Consider the following 24,407-nt stretch of genomic DNA (forward strand, 5'->3'; position numbering starts at 1 on the left):
GTTCATTTTTAAACTATAAAGTAGCCAGAAATTATAGTTGTATATATAGGTATGGCATATAATTTTATGTTTGTATTTTACATTGTCAGTTTTCAGTCTCATGTATCTTATTTTTTATTTTTTAATTAATTTATTTTTGAGAGAGAGAGACAGTATGTGTGTAAGTAGGAGAGGGGCACAGAGAGAGGAAGAGAGAGAGAGAATCTTAAGGTCATGATTGTGAGATCATGACCTGAGCCAAAATCAAAAGTCAGATGCTTAACGCCTGAGCCACCCAGGCACCACTAGTTTTCAATCTCATTTATAATTAGTTGCTCCTTTATACTTACTTAGATGATCCTGCTATCTTTTGTACCAATGCCTGTGTGGTCAATGCAATTTGGTTATATAACAAATCTTTTATTGTAAAACTAAGTCTGTAAACTTTGTAAGCATTACTTAATCCAAGAATTGTCATTGACAATTACAGCTGCACCTGCAACTCCTTTGCCTAAAAGAGAACAAAACATAACAAATAAAATTCATATTGTGGTGGCTCAATCATTTTTCACCCTTTATGTATATAATAAGAGCAAATGTATAAAATCAAAATTAGCAACTGCATAATTTAGCTTATAAATGGTCACTTTTTTTAAAATATTTATTTATTTTTGAGACAGGGAGAGACAGCATGAACGGGGGAGGGTCAGAGAGAGAGGGAGACACAGAATCTCAAACAGGCTCCAGGCTCTGAGCTGTCAGTACAGAGCCTGACGTGGGGCTCGAACTCACAGACCGCGAGATCATGACCTGAGCCGAAGTCGGACGTTTAACCGACTGAGACACCCAGGCACCCCTCTTTTTTTTTTTTTTTTTTTTTTTTTTTTTTTTAAGTTCATTTATTTCGAAAGAGAAAGAGAGCGGGTGCACCATGCACGGGAACCAGGGGAGGGACAGAGAGAGAATCCAAAGCAGGAACCACGCTACTGGTGTGAACTCACGAAGCATGAGGTCATGACCTGAGCTAAAAGAAACTAAGAGTGGGATGCTTAAGTGACTGAGCCACCCAGGGGCCATATATGATCATATTCTTTTTTTTTTTTTTTTAATTTTTTTTTTTCAACGTTTATTTATTTTTGGGACAGAGAGAAACAGAGCATGAACGGGGGAGGGGCAGAGAGAGAGGGAGACACAGAATTGGAAACAGGCTCCAGGCTCTGAGCCATCAGCCCAGAGCCTGACGCGGGGCTCGAACTCACGGACCGCGAGATCGTGACCTGGCTGAAGTCGGACGCTTAACCGACTGCGCCACCCAGACGCTTAACTGACTGCGCCACCCAGGCGCCCCTATATGATCATATTCTTAATGCTTTCTTTCACTTGAAAAATTAAGATTTAACCCTTTCAAGAACAGTTATCACAAAGTATAAACTGCAAATAAACAATATCACTGTTTTTTCCTCCAGAATGAGTTTCCTCTTAAAACAAGTATTACGTGTTTTGGGACGCCTGGGTGGCTCAGTTGGTTAAGCATGTAACTCTTGGTATTGGCTCAGGTCCTGATCTCACAGTTCATGAGATTGAGCCCTGCATAGGGCTCTGCACTGACAGTGCAAAGATGTTTGGGATTCTCTCTCTCCCTCTCTCTGCCCCTTCTTGCTCACGCTTTCTCTCTCTAAATAAATAAATAAGTAAATAATTACATGTTTTTTAAAAAGTGCATTGTAATTTTAACAGTAATGAAAAAGGTCTTACAGTCTTTTGCAAAAAAAAAAAATTATTTAAATCTGTAGCATTAATATAGGAATATATTTGCATTTATGTAATGCATTTTGTACTACAACCCTCTGAAGCAATCTCTTCATGTACACTAGTGATAGAAAGAACTTTCAAAATTTTAAATTAGGGTCCTCTTTGAGGATACACTTAATGACACTGCCACTTTATTTCTATAATTAGCTATACATAGCAAAGCAGAAGAGAAGGTGCTATGCTAATTGATTTTTTAAATTCACTGTATTAGAAAATTCTAATTCTAAAATGTGTGTTGATAAAAAAAAATAAAATAAGAGTTGAAAGTTTTCAAGAACTACTTCGTTGGGAGATGTGTTAATGTATTTTGTTATTAATGGAAAGCTCCCATTATTTGAAGAAATACACTAATTTATCTCTTCTGTCTATTGGGGAAATTTTTTTCTCTATATTTTTTAAACATAAAAATTACTTCTCAGTTGAATTCATTTTTCTATCTAAATCATAGCAGAAATCATGGTTATTTTACATAGTCATTTGATGAACTAAAAATGAATAGTTTCGGGGCGCCTGGGTGGCGCAGTCGGTTAAGCGTCCGACTTCAGCCAGGTCACGATCTCGCGGTCCGTGAGTTCGAGCCCCGCGTCAGGCTCTGTCTGGGCTGATGGCTCGGAGCCTGGAGCCTGTTTCCGATTCTGTGTCCCCCTCTCTCTCTGCTCCTCCCCCGTTCGTGCTCTGTCTCTCTCTGTCCCAAAAATAAAATAAACATTGAAAAAAAAATTAAAAAAAAAATGAATAGTTTTTATTGTCTATATCTTGTGTTTTATGGTTGCTAGAAAATTATTCTTTTTTTTTTTTTTTTTAAGTAGGCTTAACAACCAGCTTGGGGCTTGAACTCACAACCCACAACCCTGAGATCAAGAGTTGCGTGCTTGACTGAGCAAGCCAGGCGCCCTGATTCATTCTTTAGATAAACTGTTAACACTGTTTACAATTTTTCCTCCTTTGATTTCATACTAATTTTTGAATTAAATAATCTGCATTCGCATTAAATATTAGGTTTGATGGATAATTATCAGGTACTCAACAATTTTTTCTAGTGTTAAAACATTCAATTAAAATTTTAGGATTAGAATTTTTTTATTGCTGAATTTTAAAATTAATTAGCATAGTGCCTTATCTGCTAGAGAACTCCTTTGCCAGGGGTACCTTTTATACATATGTATATACAGAAGATTGAAATGGCAAGTGTATTTTCAAATGGGAAACTTTAAGTTTTGGGAGTATTTTCCCATCTAACCCATGAACCACCTACAAAACTATTGTAGCTAACACACTTACTGATATTTTATTCTAGTTCTTTCCCTTGGGAGATGAAGAAGAGGCTACTTTTCTAGATGTTATTCCTAAACAGTTAGAGAGAAAAACCTGTGATCCTAAGGTAAAACTTGTAAAGAACTTTGATTTTCTAATCTACTATCTTTTCCTGCTGTTTTTTATACAACTATCAGAGTTTTCATAGGTAGAAGGTTAGTGAGCATAATGAATTAACCTGGTTTTAAGAGCAAGAGTAACTGACTGCTAGCCTTTGTTTGGTCTTGAGCCCTTTCTCTTTACTCATGAACTAATAATAATGCATCTCATATATATGTATATATGAAGGATATATATATACGTGTATATGTATATATGTGTGTGTGTGTGTGTGTGTGTGTGTGTGTGAAGGATGCCCTAGGGGTTGGACAGGAAGATAAATTAAGTATAATTAATGAATGTTCTGTGGAGAACAAAATAGAGATCTTTATAGCTATGAACATATAGTCTAGTCTACCACTTCTACTTCTGTAGAAGTATATATAAACCAAGGTCTAAGTAGTTCCACCTACTGCATATCAAAAATTGATAGAGAAAGTAGCATATAAATAGTTGAGTTTTGTAAGTACCGATTCTGTTTCTTAAACCCAATAGATCTCTACAGAAGAGATCCACTTAGAAACATAGACAACAAGGCATCTGTGTTCTTGTGGAGAATGTGTATTCCCCATCAAACAAAACGGAAATATACAGTCTTTAACAATTGAGACTTTTTTATTGAAATGTCTGTGCTTCATAATTCAGGATATTTTCAATAAAAGTCCCATACAGGGGCAATTTAGATTTGATTTTCCTCTCAAATGTATGATTTAGAATCTTCATTTTTAATAAGAGAATATTCAGATTATGTACTATTATAATTTTGTTCATTTATGAGTTAGAAATAAATTTGTCCTTTATGTACATTCCCTTGGCTCTATTAGCAATCTTAATTTCCTACTTTTTGGGTAGGTTTGGTCACCCTGTGAGGAGTAAAAATCCTAGAGCCCTCAAGGGGGCAGCAGAGAAAACCATTTGGAGCCTGAAAGCTGATCAAGTCTCTGAGGAGATGACAGTACCTCCCTGAAGTACATGCCTAGATTGGCATCCTATTCTTAGGTCTCTGGTCTCAGAACAATAGGATCAGATCTTCTGGGAGCCCCCATCCCTCCTCTATTAAGCCTGATAGTGTACAAAATGCCTAAACAAAGGAAAATGCTTCTTGTATTTCTTCTCTTACTTTCTTTCCTATTATCATGTTTATTGACTGTCTCCTATATGCCAAAGACAGTGTTAAATGCACATTATATCCTCATGAAACAAAAAGGTCTCTTCCCTCAAGGAGCTTACAGTATAGGTAGTATATAGACAAGAAGAAACTTCGTTGTACTATAATGTGATAAGTCTATAATGGAAAATTTTATAATGTACAGGGGAAGCATAGAGAAAGGAGCAACTATGTCTTCCTTTTTTTTTTTTCTTCTAATGTTTATTTATTTTGAGAAAGAGCACGCACAGGTAGGGGAGGGGCAGAGAGAATCCCAAGTAGGTCCCACACAGAGCCCGACTGGGGGCTCAGTCTCACAACCATGAGATCATGACCTGAGCCCAAGTCGAGACTTGGACACTTAACTGACTGAGTTACCCAGGTGCCGCATCTTTCTGATTTTTTAAATTTATTCGTTTATTTTTGAGAGAGAGCAAGTGGGGGAGGGGCAGAGAGAAAGGGAGGGATAATCTGAAGCAGGCTCCATACTGTCATCAGCGCAGAGCCTGACACAGGGCTCGAACTCACAAACTGTGAGCTGCTCCACATCTTTCTGGTGGAATTAGTTCATTATAACTATACTTTTATGCTTATAATGAAAAAATTAGTACTTATTCATTTTGAACTGAATTAAATCAATAACTGAATTATATTTCATAATTAACATATTACGATAATAGGGGTCTTTCCTGGTTTTAGTATTGGTCACTTAGTAATTACTTACATTAAGTAATATTTAATAGAGCTGAATTGTGATTTCTGTGTATATATACATTGTGACTATATATCAATATATACTTATGCAATACTCATTTTTAATAATTTACTTGTAGCCTGTTGAGTTTCAAGGGCACCAAGTGAAAGGATCAGCCACTAGCACTGTGATGGTCAGAGGACACAACTCACAGCTAGAATGCAGTCAGTTTCCAGATAGTATTGAGTATGGAAACTGCATGACGGACTCTTGTTTTTTGACACCAAAATTGACTAGCGCTTGTATGCAGATTGATTTCTTGCAGGTAAAAATATTTTTTCTAGTTGCACCTTGCCAAATCATTTTCTTTATGTAAGTGTTAAATCTTATAAACAGATTATATTTAAATCTTTGAACAAATGTAAGTTACAAAGGAGTTTAGTAAATTGATAAGAAGCATGATATCTGAAATAAATCTAAATAAGAGAAAAATATTTTATTTGAAAGATTTGCTGCCTTTTAGGACCTGGAATTTAAAGGATTACTTTTCATTTAAGAAGACTAGGGATTCATGACAATGGCAAATAGATCACATTTAGAAAATATATTTAACAGCTATAGATTTTTTCTTTTCTTCTATTATCCCCACCCCCACTTCACTGTGACACCAGGTACTTCTCATTGCTACCAAATAGAGGTCATAGAGAGGGAACAATATGCATATATTTGAAACAGTGTCAAAGAGATTAAATTTTTTTTCTTTTTTATTAAAGTGTGATGCACATACAAAATAAATGTACATACCATAAGTACACAGCTTAATGATTACCACGAAGTGAACACACCCATGTAACCTCCACCCAGAAGTCCCCCTCTACTCCCTTTCAACTACTACTCCTTTTGTTCCCTCCAAAGATAACCATTAGTTTGACTTAAAACACCATATATTCATTGTGCTTTTAAAACTTGATGTAAATAGAGTAGTAATATACGATGTATTTTTTGTGTCTCATTCTTTTTGTTCAACACTGAGCGTTTGAAATTCATCACTGTTGTTACCTGTAGCTGTAGTTTATTCATTTTCATTGCTGGTGTGCTAGTCCGTTGTATGAATATTCCCCAGTTTATCCATTCTTCAGTTGTTTGCATTTGGTTGTTATGGATAATGCTGATAGGAACATTCGTGTGCTGCCATGCACCTCTGTTAATTATACTTTATTGGAGTGAGATTGTTGAGTCACCAGATATGCATATCTTTGCTTTTAGTATATAATGCCAAACTGCTTTCCAAAAATGGTTGTTATAGTTTACATTTCTATCAGAAGTGTATGAGAGTCCCCGTCACTCTATATCTTCATCAACGCTTGGTTCTGACAGTTTGTGTTTTGAATATTAGCTATTCTGGTAGATATGTAGTGGTATTTCATTGTGGTTTTAGTTTGCATTTTCCTGCCTAACAGTGAGGTTGGGACCTTTATAGATGCTTATTGGCCTTCTCTGTATTCTCTTTGATGAAGTATTTGTTCAGATTTCTTCCTCAGTTTTTAATTCATGTGTTTATCTTTTTAATTAATTTTTGAAATCCTTGATATATTGGATATATACTCATTGTCAGTTGAATACTTTGCAAATACCTTCCCTGATTCTGTCTTATATTTTACTCCTAATGATGCTTTTTGATGAACAGAAGTTTATAATTTTTTAACATAATACAGTTTATCTACCCTTTCCTTTATGATCAGTGCTTTTTTGTCTTAGGTCTAAGAAGTCTTTCCTCCATGGGGCACCTGGGTGGTTCAGTGGTTGAGCGTCCAACTCTTGATTTCAGCTTAGGTCATGATCCCAGGGTTGCGGGATTGAGCTCCGTGCTGACTGTGGAGCCTGCTTGGGATATTCATTCTCTCTCTCTCTCTCTCTCTCTCTCTCTCTCTCTCTCTCTCTTCCTCTCTCTCTCCCCCCCTCCCTCTGCCCTCTCTCCCCTGCTCAGATGCACTCTCTCTCTCTGTCTCTAAAAAAAAAGAAAAAGGAAAAAGAAAATATTCTCTCATATTATCTTGTAGAAGCTTTATTATTTGCCTTTCACACTTTGATGTACAATTTTTTATGTATCGAGATATGGATAAAGTTTCATATTTTTTCCATATGGACATTCAGTTGACCTAGCATCGTTTATTGAAAAGGCTATCTTTTCTCCATCCTTTTGTGTTTCCCCCTTTGCTGTATAAATCACGTGTCCTTATATTTCAGGTCCAGTTTTGGTTTCTGTTCTGATTCATTGGTTTGTAGTTTTGGAAGTCTTCATATCTTACAAAGTATGTGTTTTCATGCATCTCTAAATCTTCCCACTTTCTTCTTTTTAGCTTTTTGCATTTCCATATACATTTAGAATTAGCTTAATAATTTCCACACATGTACATAAACATGCTGGGAATTTGATTGGAATTTCATTGTGTATGTAAATCTTGAAGAGAATTGACATTTTTTTACAATATTTTATTGATATTTTTTCAATATTGTAATAATGTATTTTCTATTTTGATCTTAAATTTTTCCCATAAAAGTTTACATTTGTGGCATACAGCATTCTCTATCTGTTATTTGTATATTTGATTTGTAGGAGCTCTTTTCATATTAAGAAAACTAACCGTTTGCCATTTTTCCCAATGTATTAGTGTTTTGGTTCTGTTTATGATTTTCTGCAGAAATGCATTTTTAATATTTTTGTAATCAGATCTATCAGTGCTTTTTTTCATGGTTTCTGGAGCCAGAACTCTTAAGTTTTCCTTCAGTTCTTTTTAATAATGAATCTTGTTGCTTTTCTTTATTATCATGGTTTTACACTATTTTTAGTAAGAACTAATGATTGGCTATGTTAAGTAGAATAAGTTATTTCTGAATTCCTTCTTTATATTCTCTCAGATTCCTAGTATAACTATATCATTTTTAAATAAATAGATGTTCAACATTTGTATTATAAATATTGTAATATTTTCACAGCTGAAACAATATACTGTGGTTACATTTTGTTTCTTTTATAATTTTGGATTTTTTTTCTTAGTTTTTAATTGTCTCATTTTTAAAAATTTGCTTAGTATTCTTTGAATATTGGAGTAGAGATTTTTCACATACTCGAAAAGCTTTTTATAAAATACCCTTCAATACAGGAATCTACACAAACTTATTAGATAAACTTTGTTAGTTCATTTTTTTCCCCCTTGGATCTCTTTCTTATGGCCTCCATCTGTCCTAATCTACACTGTATAGTTGGCATCTTAAAATTAACCTTCGCCTAGGGGCACCTGGGTGGTTCAGTCGGTTGAACGTCCGACTTCGGCTCAGGTCATGATCTCGCAGTCTGTGAGTTTGAGCCTCGTGTCGGGCTCTGTGCTGACAGCTCAGAGCCTGGAGCCTGTTTCAGATTCTGTGTCTCCCTCTCTCTCTCTGCCCTTCCCCCACTCATTCTCTCTCTCTCTCTCTCTCTTTCTCTCTTTCTCTCTTTCTCTCTCTCTCTCTCTGTGTCAAAAGTAAATAAACATTTTAAAAAATTTAAAAAAATAAACTTTGCCTATTTCCTAGCTTGAGTTGCCTATATCTTGAACATTGTCTTTTTTTCTTGTTTTGTTATGACACATCTTAAGTGCCTCTGAAGAAAGGGAGAATAGGAAATAGAATTTGGGAGACTTTGTATGTTGTAAATATTTTTATTCTGTTGTCATCCTTGATTGATAGGCTAAATATAGAAATTGGATATGATCTGCTATTTTTCTTTTTAAATTTAAATTTAGCAGTGTTTTCTCCTAGAGGTTTTTAAGCATATTTTCTTTGTATTCTTTATTCCTGAAATTTCACAATGATGAACCTTCCTTCAGGTTTTATTAATACTGGATATTGAATTCTCAGTGAATCTATCCTGCAGATACAAGTCCACCAGTCCTGTAAAAATTTTTTTAAAAATAATTTTTTGGTAATTTCCTCCCCATTATTTTCTTGATTTTTCTCATTCTAAAGCTTCTATCAAATGTTTTTAACCTTTTGTAGCCTACTTTTTCAGCAGCCCCTGTGGACGGCATAGTTTCTAAGTGTTTCCATGGTTATAGGGGTAAATCAGTTTACTTGTCATTGGACTCCCCTGTAATAGGTACTTTGGTGTGACTTTCTTTCATATGATGAAGTTTGTATTCTTCCCCATCCTCTTAATATATGGTTGTTAAAGGTTACCATTGTTTCTTAGTTTCATCAAAAATAAAAGATGTTTTTGTGTCTTATTTCCTATGGTTTTTTTGAGGAGAATAGAGGCACTCATATTGAAAATGAAATTTGTATCCATTTCTTTTATTTATTTTATTTTTATTCCGTTCCCAATGTGGGTCTTGAACTCACCACCCTGAGCTTAAGAGTCACATGCTGGGGGCGCCTGGGTGGCGCAGTCGGTTAAGCGTCCGACTTCAGCCAGGTCACGATCTTGCAGTCCGGGAGTTCGAGCCCCGCGTCAGGCTCTGGGCTGATGGCTCAGAGCCTGGAGCCTGTTTCCGATTCTGTGTCTCCCTCTCTCTCTCTGCCCCTCCCCCGTTCATGCTGTCTCTCTCTGTCCCAAAAATAAATAAACGTTGAAAAAAAAAATTAAAAAAAAAAAAAAAGTCACATGCTGTACCGACTGAGCCAGCCAGGCACCCCCATTTGTTTTATTTCTAATTATTTTTACATACGTTGGTTACGGTAATGTTTTGTATCATGAGTTTCTATGATATGTTTTAAGGCAAAATGACCAGATAGATCTAGGACCAGAGAAAATTTTTTTGGTGTGAGTGTGGCAAATTGCATATAGCAGTCTCTGAACTTTAAAAAAAATTCTGTAGTTCATTAAATTCTCAGGTGCTCTCACTGATTGAAAGGCACACTGTTCTATTATACACCACTAAGAAAGAAGAACAGTCAGTTAACATACGATGCTTTATCACTTAGACTTTTTATTGAAAACTTTTTATTGTGGTAAAAAACACATCATAAAGTTTCCAACTTCATCTGTTTTCATGTGTATGGTTCAGTCATGTGAAGTATATTTACAATGTTGTGAAACAGATCTCTAGAACTTTTTCACTTTCACTTAGATTTTTGATGTTATATTTATTGAAAGAAGTCTTGGATTTATTTGTATATCACAAATAAGGTATATCACCCTGCTTTGTTTCCTTGCCCTTCTGTGAACACAAGACTTTTTTGTTCAATGGCAAATGATAATGTCATCCATTTGAATACGTTTAAACAGCAAAATTTCATAACATGGTAATGTTAAGGCAAACTCCTATTTAAGTGACCAATATATGAACAGTATGTCTAACTTGCATATAGTTTCACTTGCACAGCAATACCAACTATGTTACAACCATTGCTGGTGCTATAGAGATGTAAAAGTGTCATCACAGGATTCATCTGCATTTCAATGGTGTTAAGGTATAAGAAATGTGAACTGTAAGAATAGATGAAATGTAATATACTCTACTTTCCCTGACTAGAATTGGTTTCATAACATACTGTTTTCTGTTTGTCTGTGTCTCGTTATAACCACAAGCTATGTGTGTATATATAGAGAGGTAGATAAAGATATAGATATGTACACACACACACACACACACACACACACACACATACAGTTTCTTTTTACTAAATAAACTGATAAATGGATCTCTGTTTTCTAGTTCCCAGATGAAGACGACTTTCCAAAAGGAGGTATTAGTTTTAATATTGAAGACAATTTTCAAGTGAGAGCTGAGTCTAATAAGGACACAGTTGAAAATGACTGTAAGTAAATTCTAAATAAAACATAACATTAAAAAGTTATTTGACATTGAACAAACCATTATGTAAAAATCCATGCTTTTTTTTTTTTTTCTCCACAGCAATTTTAGATTTCTCTCCTAAAAAGTCAGAACGTTCATATCATTATTTGGATTCTGATTTTAAATCAGCAGAGAGGACTTCATTGGAAGCAAATAAGGTACAGTATAAGCAAAGTTTTAATAGTTGGTAGTAAAAAATCTTGGTAGTCTTATAGGAAATGAATCCATTAAAAACGAAAAAGATAAAAATTTTAAGATTGGATCATTTTTAACATGATAAAGTTTATCAATAACCAGCCAACATTATTTTAATGATAAAACAAGCAGCAAAATTTCTGTTAGAATGTAATTAACAAAATGTAGATGACTGCCATCTTATTATTCAAAGGTGTTTTGAATTTTCTAATATGACATGACATAGGAGGCATACATAATTAGAGAGGAAGAAATAGAAGAATCAATTAAAAATGAGAAGTTTACGAAGAATTTTGTAAGTTAGTTGAAGGCAAGATAAACTTAAAAAATTAATAGCTTTCCTGAACCAGTTAGAAAACATAATAGAAAAGTGTTCCGACAATAATAACAACTGATATACAATGCCTAGGCATAATCTTAATTGTAAATATATGGAACATGTGTGAAATAAACTATGAAATTTTACTGTGAAATATAAAATTCATGAATACATAGCAATGCACCAATACCAAATACCCTCTGTAGGTCAGAACTTGTAAGACTTGGGTATAGAGTGATGGACAAAATAGGTATGTATGATCTCTGTCTTTAAAGGCCAAGGAGAAAGAGGATGAGATGGTTAAAGGAGGGAGAGAGATGTTAATCAAGAGTGCAAGCAAACAAATAAATTGAGATAATTGCTATGTAAGAAAGCTATGAACGTACTCTGAAATAGGGGAATCTACTTTATGGATAAATCTACTTTATGGCTTTTCCAGCTGTGGCAGCTGTAGGGGGAGGAGCATACCTTGTAAAGAAACTGCAAGTATAAATACCCTGAGATCGAAAAGAGTTGAGTGGGCTTGAGAAAGTGGACGAAAGCCAGAGTAGTGGGATTGTAGAGCGTGAAAGTGGTAATTAGAGATTGAAAAAGTGAGCAGGGCCAGACACACAATCTTACAGGTGAGGTAAAGAATTTTGATAGTCCTCTGTGTTCCTCAGGGAAATCCATGAAGGGTTTTCAGCAGAAAATTACATGACTTAATTTACATTTTTAAAAGGTTTGCTGGTTGCTCTGTGGTAGATGGGTTTAATGGATGCTGTGGTGGAAACAGAGAAACCAGTTTAGAGGAGACTTAATTGATAGGGACTTGAGGACAGGCATTGTGGCAGTGAGAGGAGTTAGAAGCATGGATGTTGATGGATTGAATGTAGATAGTTAGGGTGAAGGAAAAGGGAGAAGAAAGATTCCTGGCTATCTGACTTAACAATTGTGTGATTTTCACTGCGTGGAGTAAGAAGGAGGAGTGTATTAGTCTGCCGGGATTGCCATAACAAAATACTGCAGAATGTGTCTCTTACACAGCAGAAATTTATTTTGTCAGAATTTTGGAAGCCAGAAGTCCAAGATCATAGTTCTGGCTAATTTGGTTTCTCATGAGGACTGTCTTTCTGGCTTGCAGACAGCTACCTTCTCACTGTGTCCTCACATGGCCTTTCCTCGATGTGTACACATGGAAAGAAAGAGAGCAGGTGAATGCAAGCTCTCTTTTTATAAGACCACTAATTCTGTCAGATCACAGCCCCACTCTTATGACCTCATTTATCATTTAGACTTTGTTACCTATTAGAGGCCATGTCTCCAAGTACAGTTACATTGGGGTTAGGGCTTCAACATCTGAATTTGTGGGGGACACAATTCAGTCCACAGCAGGGAGGAGCGGGTTTGGTGAATACATAGGAACAGACAGAAACGCCTGTGAATCAGTCAGGTAGATATGTAAAGTTAGATATCAGATACATGGGTCTGGTTCAGAGAAGTTTGCATGGTCATTTGCACATAGCAAAGTTTAAAGCACTGAGAATGGATGGGTTCATTTCAAGAGTGTGTAGAGAAAGGAGAATGTGTTATATCCCATTCTTAAGAATTGGGGGATGGGGAGGGTTTGCTATGTCAGTTATTGTGGAGACATTGGTAAAATGACAGAAACAGGCTCATGTGGCAACTTGAGGGTCATTGGTGACTTTGGCAAGAGCAGTTTCAGTGAAATAGTGAGGATTGAAACCAGTTTAGATGGATTAAATGGTAAATGAGATGTAAGAAAGTAGTGACTGGATATGGAAAATTCCTTAAAAAGAGTAACATATTTGATTGATCAGCCACTCATTCCTCAAATATTTTGGGGGCATCTACTGTATGTTGCACTGTTCTACGTGTTAGAGGTAGGCCTATGAATAAAACAGGCAAAGATCTGCTCTCTTGGAGCTTGCCTTCTGATGAAAGGAGACAGATAATGAGCAAGTATATAGTACCTTAGAGGGTTTAAGTGCTGTGGAGAACAATAAAGCTGTGTAAGAGGGATGGAGTTCTATTTTATAGGTAAAATAGGGCCTCTCTAATAAAACACTGGGGTGGAGAACTGAAAGAAAAGAGAGGAAGGGAGAGGACACGCATGCCATGCACATATCTGGAGGAAGAGCATTCCAGGCATAAGGAATAGCAAATGGAAAGGTTTTGAGGCGGGGGAATGCTGGCCAATTTGTAGAACAGCAAGGAGGTAGCCATGGAATGAGTGAACAAACGAAGGGGAAAGTGGTAGGAAGTGAGATCAGAAAGGAAGTAAAGGACCTAATCTTATAGGGCAACTGGGTAGGACATTTTCAGAGCTTTGTACTTTGAGAGAGTTTGGGAACCATTAGTTTTTTGTTTGTTTGTTTGTTTGTTTTCCATATCCCCACTTTATTTTTTTTTTATATATGAAATTTATTGACAAATTGGTTTCCATACAACACCCAGTGCTCATCCCAAAAGGAACCATTAGTTTTAATGGGAAGAGTGAAATGATTAAACTTATGTTTAGAAAGAAACCTATGGCTGGTTGATAGAGAATGTACTGTGGGAACAAGTGCATACTCAGTAAGTATTGCCTATTATTGTTACTTTTGTTGAAAGTGCAATACAATCTAGGCTGCCTAGGTTTGAATCCCAACTCTGCTGCTAATAAGCTAGATGAGTTTAAACAAGTTTAATTGCTTAACTACTCTTTTTCTCAATTCTCTCAGTTGTAAAATAAGGAAAATGAGAGTACTGACCTCATATGGTTGTGTAAGGATCAAATAAGTTAAAACTAAAAGGTACTTAGGACAGTCCCTAGCACATAGTAAGAATTTGTTATTATAATAAGACTATCACTATGGTGATGATTGAATGTAATTTCCCATTGATTTGTCAGTTTCTTCTACTAGACTGAACTCCCTGAATGTGGGGATCATGAGTAATCATCTTCACATCCTTATTTCCTAGCACAGCAGCTAGAACCAAATGACTAATTAAGAGAGTGTTTTAAAATTTATATATACATTTTTTAACTTTATTGTAATTTACTGAAAAAAAAAAAAGACATGCACATTCTAAAACATTTAAACCATTCAGAAGTACATAAAGTTACAAGAATCCTTTCTCCTTAATTCCACCTGCGTTAGAAACCAACCACTCTTAACAGTTTGGTATGTATTCTTCCAAACTTTTATTCTTTCATTCTATTGTTATACAAATATATATATATATATATATATATATATATATATATATATATATAATGTGATCATCGTATTATATTTTTAAGGTGATTAATTTCTGGAAGCAGCAAGAAAATTAAATACTGTTCTAAGGAGAATAACATAATGAGTAATATGACTATTCGTGTCTTGAATAGATCAAAAAAGTTCAGTCCATTTGGGAGTAGTATCTTCAAGTTTAGGTCAACTATAGATAAACCCTAGACCTGAGGACATAAGAGAAAGCTGTTCATTCCATGAGTCTGCAGGAAGTTTTACCTTCACATCTTCAAACATGAAATCTGAGTTAGTCTTAAGCCCTATTGACTAGAAATTCATCTTCAGAACCAAATCCCCATAACCCAGATCAGTCTAAGTCAGGATCTGACCCATTTCAAATAAATCCAATGGTTTTTATGTTCTGCGTTTTATTTTTTTATTATTCTTGTTGACTTTAGTGAGTTTATCCTGTCCCTTTGGGAAGAGTTTTTGCCCTACTGTAGTTCTACGTAATGTGCTTCAAAGCATTATTTGTATGATATAGATTACTAGAATTCATTCAAACTATAGGGAAAAAAATGTAGTAACATTTGGTTAGTAATTTTGTTTCTTCTTTCTGAATAGATGACATCACCAGAGCAAAAGATCTCGACCTTAAACCCTGTTTCTACTTTTTCTTTGAACTCAAGAGATGAAGACTTTGTGCTAGAATTCTCTACGGAGTCCCTGAAAGCAAGAACTTTACCTGGTGACCTTTACTTCCTCAGCTTAGACAGTTGCTACCCTGCTGCTCTAATAATACTTATATGTGTAAAATGAAGTTTTTTATTTGAGAAATTGTCGCTAAACTAAAAATATCTTGAAACCAGATTGAGTGTCATCCGCCTCAATCCTTCCCACACCACTTTTCTATTTGAGATGGCTCTTACTTCCAAATACAGTACACCCTTCTAACTCTCAGGTCCTTCTTCTCCTCTCAACTTCTCATGACAGACCTCTGCAAATGTCTTCCATCATTGCAGTACTTCTCACAGCTGTAACTCCAGAGTCGGGCCCCTCTATAGTGCCCTCCCCTCCCAGGGAATGATTCATTGTGAATGTCTGATTTACACCATTGGTTGACTTTGGTATAACCTCTTGTTTCCCCTTTTTTGCTTTGGGATCCTGGCAAAATCAGGGAACTCTTCCAACTGTTGCTACCACAGTTGCATTCTCAGATCTGTGTGTTTTCATACATTTTAAGTCTTCCCTATGAGTAATTTCCTGCTTCTTGATAAGTACAGTACATTCTGTAGGATTCTTTCCACTAACTTTTCTTTCCCTCTCTCTTTTCTTGAAATCTCACCAACGTATCTTCCCTGATTCCGAAGTTATGTTGGGTAAGGGATGAAGTTGTAGGTAATTTTGGGGAGTGGACGATATAAAAAAAAGAACAAAAAAACCCCACCAACTTTGTAATGTGAATGAGTAGTTGGGTTGAAGAAGGTTTAGTGGGTATGGCTAGTAGAGGAAGCAAGGTAGGGAAAAGTCAGTATGGGAGGAGTGGGTATCGAAAACAAATGAAGTGACAATGGAATAATAGATGATTTTCATAGTTAAAGCATGAATCTTACTCTTGATTTCTTAATTTTTTATTCAAGTATGATTAACATGTAGTGTTATATTAGTTTCAGGTGTATAGTGTAATGATTTAACAACTTTAGACATTTCTCAGTGCTTATCAAGATAAGTGTACTCTTAATCCCTTTATCTCTTCCCCTCCTCCTGCCCACTTCCCCTCTGGAAACCACCAGTTTATTCTCTGTATGTTAGAGTCTGTTTTTTTATCTCCGTTTTTCTTTGTTCGTTTGATTCTTAAATTCCACATATGGGTGAAATAATATATTTGTCTTTCTCTGACTTATTTCACTTAGGATTATACCCTGTAGGCCCATCCGTGTTGTTACAAATGGCAAGATTTCATTTTTTTATGGCTGAGTAATATCCCATTGTGTTTGTGTGTGTGTTGTGTGGGTAGGTATGTACTACCTCTTCTTTATCCATCCACGAATGGATACTTGGGTTGCTTCCATATCTTACCTATTGAAAACAATGCTGCAGTAGACATAGGGGTGCATATATCTTTTCAAATTAATGTTTTCATTTTCTTTGGGTAAATACCCAGCAGTGGAATTACTAGATCATATGGTAGTTCTATTTTCAATTTTTTGAGGAATTCCATACTGTTTTCCATAGTTGCTGCACCAATTTGCATTCCCACCAACAGTGCAGTGTTCTTTTTTCTCCACATCCTTGCCAACACTTGTTATTTCTTGTCTTTTTGATTTTGGCCATTCTGACAGGTGTAAAGTGATATCTCATTGTGATTTTAATTTGCATTTCCCTGATGATTAGTGAACATTTTTACATGTGTCTATTGGTCATCTGTATGTCTTTGGGAGAATGTCTCTTCTGGTCCTCTGCCTATTTTATTTTATTTATGTTATATTATTTTTGAGAGAGCAAGAGAGAGAGGGAGCGAGGGAGAACGGGGGAGGGGCAGAGAGAGAGGGAGACAAAAGATCTGAAGCAGGCTTGGCGATGACAACGCAGAGCCTGGTGTGGGGCTCAAACTCACGAACCGTGAGATTATGACCTGAACCAAAGTTGGACCCTTAACTGACTAAGCCACCCAGGTGCCTTGGTTCCTCTGCCCATTTTAATCAGATTATTGGCTTTTTTTGGTGTTGAGTCATATAAGTTGTTTATATATTTGGGATATTAATCCCTTATCTGATATATCGTTTGCAAATATCTTCTTCCGTTCAGTAGGTTGCCTTTTTCTTTTGTTAATGGTTTCCCTCACTGTGCAAAAGCTTTATTTTGGTGCAGTCCCAATAGTTTAATTTTGCTTTTGTTGCCCTTGCGTGGGGAGACCTATCTAGGAAAATGTTTCTATGGCCAGTGTCAAAGAAATTACTGTCTATGCTCTTTTCTAGGAGTTTTATGACATCAGGTCTCACATTTAGGTCTTTAATCCATTTTGAGTTTATTTTTGTGTCTCGTGTAAAAAAGTGGTCCAGTTTTATTCTTTTGCATGTAGCTCTCCAGTTTTCCCAGCATCATTTGTTGAAGAGATTGTCTTTTCTCAATTGTATATTCTTGCCTCCTTTGTTGTATGACCATAAGTGTGGGCTTATTTCTGGACACTACTCTGTCCCTTGATCTATATGTCTATTTTTGTGCCAATCTTTTACTCTTTAATGATGTTTTACCTTTTCTGTCAGTGTTGCTTGATTGGCTTGTTAGAATTATAAAATAACACTATAAAAGAATATCATTTGCTCACTTACTGCTCTACTACCTACCCAAATGATCCCCAAAGTTTATTTCCAACAAATATTAACTCTGTCAAGAAGGTACATTATTATAAAATAGGAAACCATAGCATTATCAGATAAAAACGTTAAGCTTATATAGCTCCCATGCAGTATTATTTATTCATTTATTTATTGAACAAATATTTATTATTGCTTTTTACATTTTAGGAATATATTTATTATTAATACTGCTGACAGAAGGAATTCTAAAACTCAGCCAAAATCTAGTTTAGGAGAATTATACTCTTACCACATACCAATAGATCAGAATAAAGCTAACTATCTTCTTTACCCTGAAGGTTAACATATCACTTCATGGGTATAGTAAATATAAAGGAAGTTACAGTCACATAGATAAATAAACCGTGAACTTCAGTCTCTGGAGTAGGAATATACAATTAAGAACAAAAAACCAGTTCTCAGTTCATGTCCTGACTCTGCCAGTTGATAGTCATGTTACCTCTAGGCCTTGGCAATCTCATCTGTAAAATGAGAATAATAAATCCCTTCATGGTTGTAAAGTACTTTGAAAAGTTAAGTGCTATGTAAATATAATCTAGTGATTGGTGGTGGTGGGTTGGGGGGAATCTTAGCTAAGGGAAAAAGAAAAAGGGAAGGATTTCAAATGCATTAACCTTAAAAAAGTTTGAGTCTCTTGAGCTTTGAAATCTTCATTTTTTTGAGACTAAAATCATTAAAAATATTTTATTATAAAAAAGGAACTAAAATTACCTATTTTTTGTTTTTTGTTTTTTTGTTTGTTTTGGCGAGGCAAGTTGTTACTTTTTCTTTCTTGTATAGATAGCTACTGGTTTTTAGAGCCTAGTTGATGGCCATAATACATTTTTATTTAATCAGCTCTTTTTTTTTTTTCCAGTTATCAAAAAACCCAGTTCTCTGGGGAATAAGAACTTTCAAAGGCTTCCATTAGTAAGTAGAACCCGAGTTCCACTTATTACTTTGCCACGTGTTGATAGGTCACCTGATTTAGATTCTCGTTCATACGACATCGTCTATGACAGGCAAGAATCTTCTGGTTCCCCCATATTCAACTTGTGTGAAAAGTCAGCGGTTCTTTCTTTTAACTTTGGACTTGACAACCAAAGTGAAACTTCCTTCTCTAAAGAATCCAGAGAAGTGACTCCAAAGGATGTTTTACTTCTCAATAATATATCTACTCAAAGCAAGTGGCTGAAATATCAAAACATACCCCAGTGCAACTTGACTACTCTAAATGTAGTTGATAAAGTAACAGATGGCTTCTTTGCTGAGGTTGTTTCTGGGACACATTGTAGTGACATAGGTGAAAGACAGAGTGATGCTGTGAATGAAAGCTCCATGCATTTGCAAATGATAAAAGACATGCTCCATCAGCAGCAACAGGATTTTAGCAGTCAGAATTTGATTTCCAGAAAGAAAGCACTGTCTTTGAATTTAAAGCAGACTACCAAGACTGAGAAAATTCACAATGTGTTAGGAGAGTCTGCCTGCTGCAACTACAGTGTAACAGGAGATTTACAGGTGAGGAAATGAGCCAATGTAGCTTGGTGCATTGTGTCCAATAGTTAGTGTTTGAATTTCAACAAAAGAATTACCAAAATCATATAGGAGCAATGATTTTACTTTTAGAGCTAATGACTTCTTTTTTTGAGTTTTATAGAACTCTAGCTATAGTCATATCTTCTTTGACTTAAAATCTTACCTAGTAGTTATGAGCATTAAAAGAAATTATGTGGTATCTGGCACGTAATAGGTACTTAATAAATGATAGCTCCAACTGTTTCCACTTCTGCCACTACTATTACTGTGATTGTTTTCATTTTTCACCGTCAGCTCAATTTTGCCGATCAGATCATGATTAGGGTAAAGTTACATCTTATACATTGGTTTTGCAAAATTCTATTGTAGTTGTAACCGGAAATAGAAACACATAATGATACCATTCACATCAGCTAAGTTTTTCCTAGAAAAAAGTTTTTACAAACTTATTAAGAGGCAGACCAGAAATGGTTAGTTTTGGGTTTTTTTAATGTTCATTTATTTTTGAGAGAGAGAGGGTAAGTGGGGGAGGGGCAGAGAGACAAGGGAACAGAGGATCCAAAGCGAAATCTGCCCTGACAGCAGTGGGCCCAATATGGGGCTCAAACTCATGAATCATGAGATCATGATCTGAGCTGAAGTTGAATACTCAACTGACAGAGCCACCCAGGCGCCCCACGTTTAGTCTTATTTATATGATTAAAAGTGCGATGCGTAGCCATTCTTGCTATACTTGGTATCTCATTTAAAATGAGAAAATGAAGAGCGCCTGGGTGGCTCAGTCGATTGAGCACCTGACTCTTGATATCAGCCGGGTCATGATCCCAAGGTCATGGAATGGAACCCTGCATCTGGCTCTGCGCTGAGCATAGAGCTTGCTTAAGATTCTCTGTCTATGTCCCTCTGCCCTGCTCCCTTGCTTGTGCTCTCTCTCTCTAAAATACTACTACTACTACTACTACTAATAATAATAATAATAATAAAATCAGAAAATGATTTTCAAGGATTCTGAAAAATCAAAAAAATGTGTTTGTTAAACATATCTATAGAAAATAATTTACTCATTAGTAGACAGTATTTTTCTGGAGTTGTTATAATAACTTGAATTATTCCATTTCAGGGGATAAGTGGCTCTGAGCTGTGCTTCCCAAGTGGGCAGAAAATAAAATCTGCTTATCTTCCCCAAAGGCAAATTCATATACCGGCTGTTTTTCAGTCTCCTGCTCATTATAAGCAAATTTTTACATCTTGTCTCATAGGTATGACTTATCTTCCTATTTTATTATAATTGGTTGCTGCTTAATGTAAGTAGGATATCTGTGAGAAAACATAGTATCTTATATTGTGAACTTTCATATTAAATTCTCTACTTGAGATTTGTTATTTTCCATATGTCCATTCCAGTTTTCAACAGTAACTTATATTCTAATTTCAGGTCAAATTGAGTGTCAAAAGTAGGAAATGATAGTATTTATTATCTTTCACAAGTTAGAATTTTTCATTAAAAAAAATGTTTACTTATTTATTTTTTAGAGAGAGAGAGAGCAGGGTAGGGGCAGAGAGAGAGGGAGAGGGGCAGGGCTGTTAGCACGGAGCCTGATGCTGGGCTCAAACTCACAAACCATGAAATCATGACCTGAACTGAAATCAAGAGTCAGCAGTTCAACTGATTGAGGCACCCAAGCACCTCTTCATTTTTTTTTTTTATTAAACTAGAAGTGTTACTGGGGTGCCTGGATGGCTCAATTTAATTTTAAAAAATAATAATAACAACTAGAAGTGTTACAGATGGTTTTGTTAAGAAATTTTAAGTATGATGCATGATTAGTTTTGATTGTTTTGTTGTACAAGGGCAAAACTTGCCTTTAAAAAAATGAATATTAGTGTTAGATTATAGATTACTGTTAAAAGTCATTTTCAGACTTAGCTAACAGTACACATGATACAAACACAAACTTATTTTGTATTTAATTTTCATCCGTATTTATATATATACACACATATATATATATATACATATATATATATTTTTTTTTTTGTAGAACATCTAAATATATTGCTGTTTGGATTGGCGCAGAGGTTGCACAAAGCTCTTTCAAAAGTTGACATATCATTTTACACATCACTAAAGAGAGAGAAACTGAAAAATGTAGAAAGTAATGTGCCATCCTGCCATCATCATCAACCTGCAAAACTTGTCACGGTTAAAAAGGAAGGTCCAAATAAGGTATTGTTCCCTGATACTCACCGGTTGCCCCACCGAAAACTTGTCTTGTAGAAAATTTAGGTACCTGTTGCTTTATGACCGGCTTTGTCAAAGAGCAGGTCCTGATTAGGAGCCTTCTACTTGAGGTATTAGTAACTAACCTACAGTAAACTCCCAGTAAATTTTTACTAAAAGATGATCTGTGTTCTAGGATATAAAAGTATGAGTTAAGATAATCCTTCAGATTGCCTGTGAATCTATTGCATAGTGGTGGCTGGAGACAGAAACATAAAAATAAATTTTATGTAATAGTATAATTGATAGAATAGGAAGGATATGCCCAAGTTACAGTGAGAACACTGAGGAGGAATATGTCCCAACCTGAGATCTTAGAGAATGCAGAGATGAGCCTGAAGAAGTGAAAGTTGAAGTAGTCTCCTGTGTGAGCCCCAGTACGAGTAATAGATAAGGCCTGAGGAATGTAAAAGCAAACTGATTTAATTTACATTGCTGATAACATATTATTATGGAAGATGTCAAGTTAGTAAAATGTTTATGTATTGCGTACGTACATTGAGATTTAAATTTAGGCGTCAAAGGCAAGAATTTGTAAATAATATTATAACCATAGAATAAAATATTATAGAGCCATCAAAAGTCTTTTTTTTCTTTTTAAGATAATTTGATGACATGGTTGTCATGCATACAGCATGTTATTGTGTTAGGTTATATTAGGTTATGGAATAGAAAACACGTCATCATCTGAGTTTTACTTTTTTTTAAAAAAACAGTGTATGTGTGTGTCCTTGTGCGCACACACACTTATGTGAGTGACAAAAAAGGCCAAAAAGAAATGCACAAGATGTTTCTTGTAGTTGTTTCTGGGTAGCCTTCAGGGTGTCTATGGTGAACATTTTAAATTGGAGAAACAAAAAATTTTATTTTTCAAATAAGCTTATGTTCTCAGAATAATGTAATTTTCTGATAAAGAGAAATGTCAACTAAGTGGTTTTAAATTTTAATTTGTTGTTTAGTATTAATAAAAAGATTAACTTGTATGATGAATAATTTATTGGAGCACATTAATGCCAAGCACCTTTTTATAGAAGTCTTGACAAACATAATACAAAAATAGTAAAATATAAAATTTTTCTTACTCAATTGCAATATCTTTTTCCTCTTAGGGTCGTCTCTTTTATACCTGTGATGGACCCAAAGCTAACCGATGTAAATTTTTCAAGTGGCTTGAAGAAGTGACCCCAGGATATTTAACAAAGGAAGCCTCTCTAACTAGCATGGTTTTAAGTGATATAAAGAGTATTGGCTTATACTTAAGAAGTCAAAAGATACCCCTCTTTGAGGAATGCCAGCTTTTAGTGAGGTATGCTTTGGTAGCAAATAATGCCTGTAATTAATTATTGTATCAGAAAATAATAGCCTCACAGATTGTTATCAGTTTTAAAAGATATTGAGATAGGTAAATTATCTGAAAGATAGAGTACCTCAGGTTTTCTAACTTTAAAATGGAAATAATTTTCTAAAGCTATTTTTAGACAATCATTTTTATATATAGTCACAATCCTTAGGAAACCCTGTTGAACAAACCACAAGAATAATTTTTGTCAGTGCAGGATAATAGGTAGCCTAACTAGTTAGTTTTATAGGATAATAGAATGCTACAATTTGGAAACATGTCCTATAAAAGTGGGATTATCCAAAAAGTAGCTATAATGAACATGTGCATCGTAATTTAATAACATCTTTGGGGAGTTTATACATGCCTGCATTCTTCTAAGGACTTTGCATGTATTATTTCATTTAATCATCATAATAACCTATAAGATACGGAAATAATGGGGATGATTTACTACAGTTATTGAAGCTGAGATACTCTATCTTTTGTGTACTTTTTCAATACTTGTCCTGGCTTAGTCTCTCTTTTTTTTTTTTCTTTTTTTTTTTTCTTTTTTTTTTTAACGTTTATTTATTTTTGAGACAGAGAGAGACAGAGCATGAACGGGGGAGGGTCAGAGAGAGGGAGACACAGAATCTGAAACAGGCTCCAGGCTCCGAGCTGTCAGCACAGAGCCCGACGCGGGGCTTGAACTCATGGACCGCAAGATCATGACCTGAGCCGAAGTCGGCCGCCCAACTGACTGAGCCACCCAGGCGCCCCTTAATTTTTTAAATGTTTTATTTATTTTTGAGACACAGAGAGACAGAACGTGAGCGGGGGAGGGGCAGAGAGAGAGCAAGACACAGAATCCGAAGCAGGCTCCAGGCTCCGAGCTGTCAGCACAGAGCCTGACGCGGGGCTTGAACTCACAAACCGTGAGATCATGACCTGAGCCAAAGTTGGACACTTAACCGACTGAGCCACCCAGGCGCCCCTGGCTTACTCATCTTAAAACTAATGATAATTCAGGGCGCCTGGGTGGCTCAGTCAGTTGAGCATCTGACTTCAGCTCAGGTCATGATCTTGTAGTTTATGAGTTCGAGCCCCACATCGGGCTTGCTGCTGTCAGCCTGCCAGTGTGGAGTCAGCTTCGGATCCTATGTCCCTTCTTTCTGCCCCTCCCTCACTTGTGCTCCTCTCTCTCAAAAAATAAATAAAACATTTAAAAAAAATAAAACTAATGATTCTGTGAGGGTTGCTATTTTCTTCCTACTTTTTAAATTTTTTGTCCAT

The 24,407-nt window shown here is 35.6% G+C and overlaps 1 protein-coding gene across 9 annotated transcripts in view; it reads left to right on the plus strand.

Moving 5' to 3' along the window:
- ZGRF1 (zinc finger GRF-type containing 1) overlaps positions 1-24,407 on the plus strand; it is a 91,431-nt gene that overhangs the window by 31,927 nt on the left and 35,097 nt on the right. For 7 of the 9 annotated variants that reach the window (XM_045055989.1, XM_045055992.1, XM_045055990.1 and 4 more), the window contains 9 exons: positions 3,089-3,172; positions 5,185-5,370; positions 10,742-10,844; positions 10,943-11,040; positions 15,239-15,362; positions 18,851-19,494; positions 20,633-20,771; positions 21,555-21,739; positions 22,903-23,099. In XM_045055989.1, the coding sequence (XP_044911924.1) occupies positions 3,089-3,172; positions 5,185-5,370; positions 10,742-10,844; positions 10,943-11,040; positions 15,239-15,362; positions 18,851-19,494; positions 20,633-20,771; positions 21,555-21,739; positions 22,903-23,099 (1,760 nt within the window). The remainder of the gene's footprint in view (positions 1-3,088; positions 3,173-5,184; positions 5,371-10,741; positions 10,845-10,942; positions 11,041-15,238; positions 15,363-18,850; positions 19,495-20,632; positions 20,772-21,554; positions 21,740-22,902; positions 23,100-24,407) is intronic. The other 2 variants (XM_045055994.1, XM_045055993.1) reach the window with 2 other exon arrangements.

This window comes from Felis catus, chromosome B1 (assembly GCF_018350175.1).
Source record: "Felis catus isolate Fca126 chromosome B1, F.catus_Fca126_mat1.0, whole genome shotgun sequence".
Taxonomy (NCBI): Eukaryota; Metazoa; Chordata; class Mammalia; order Carnivora; family Felidae; genus Felis; species Felis catus.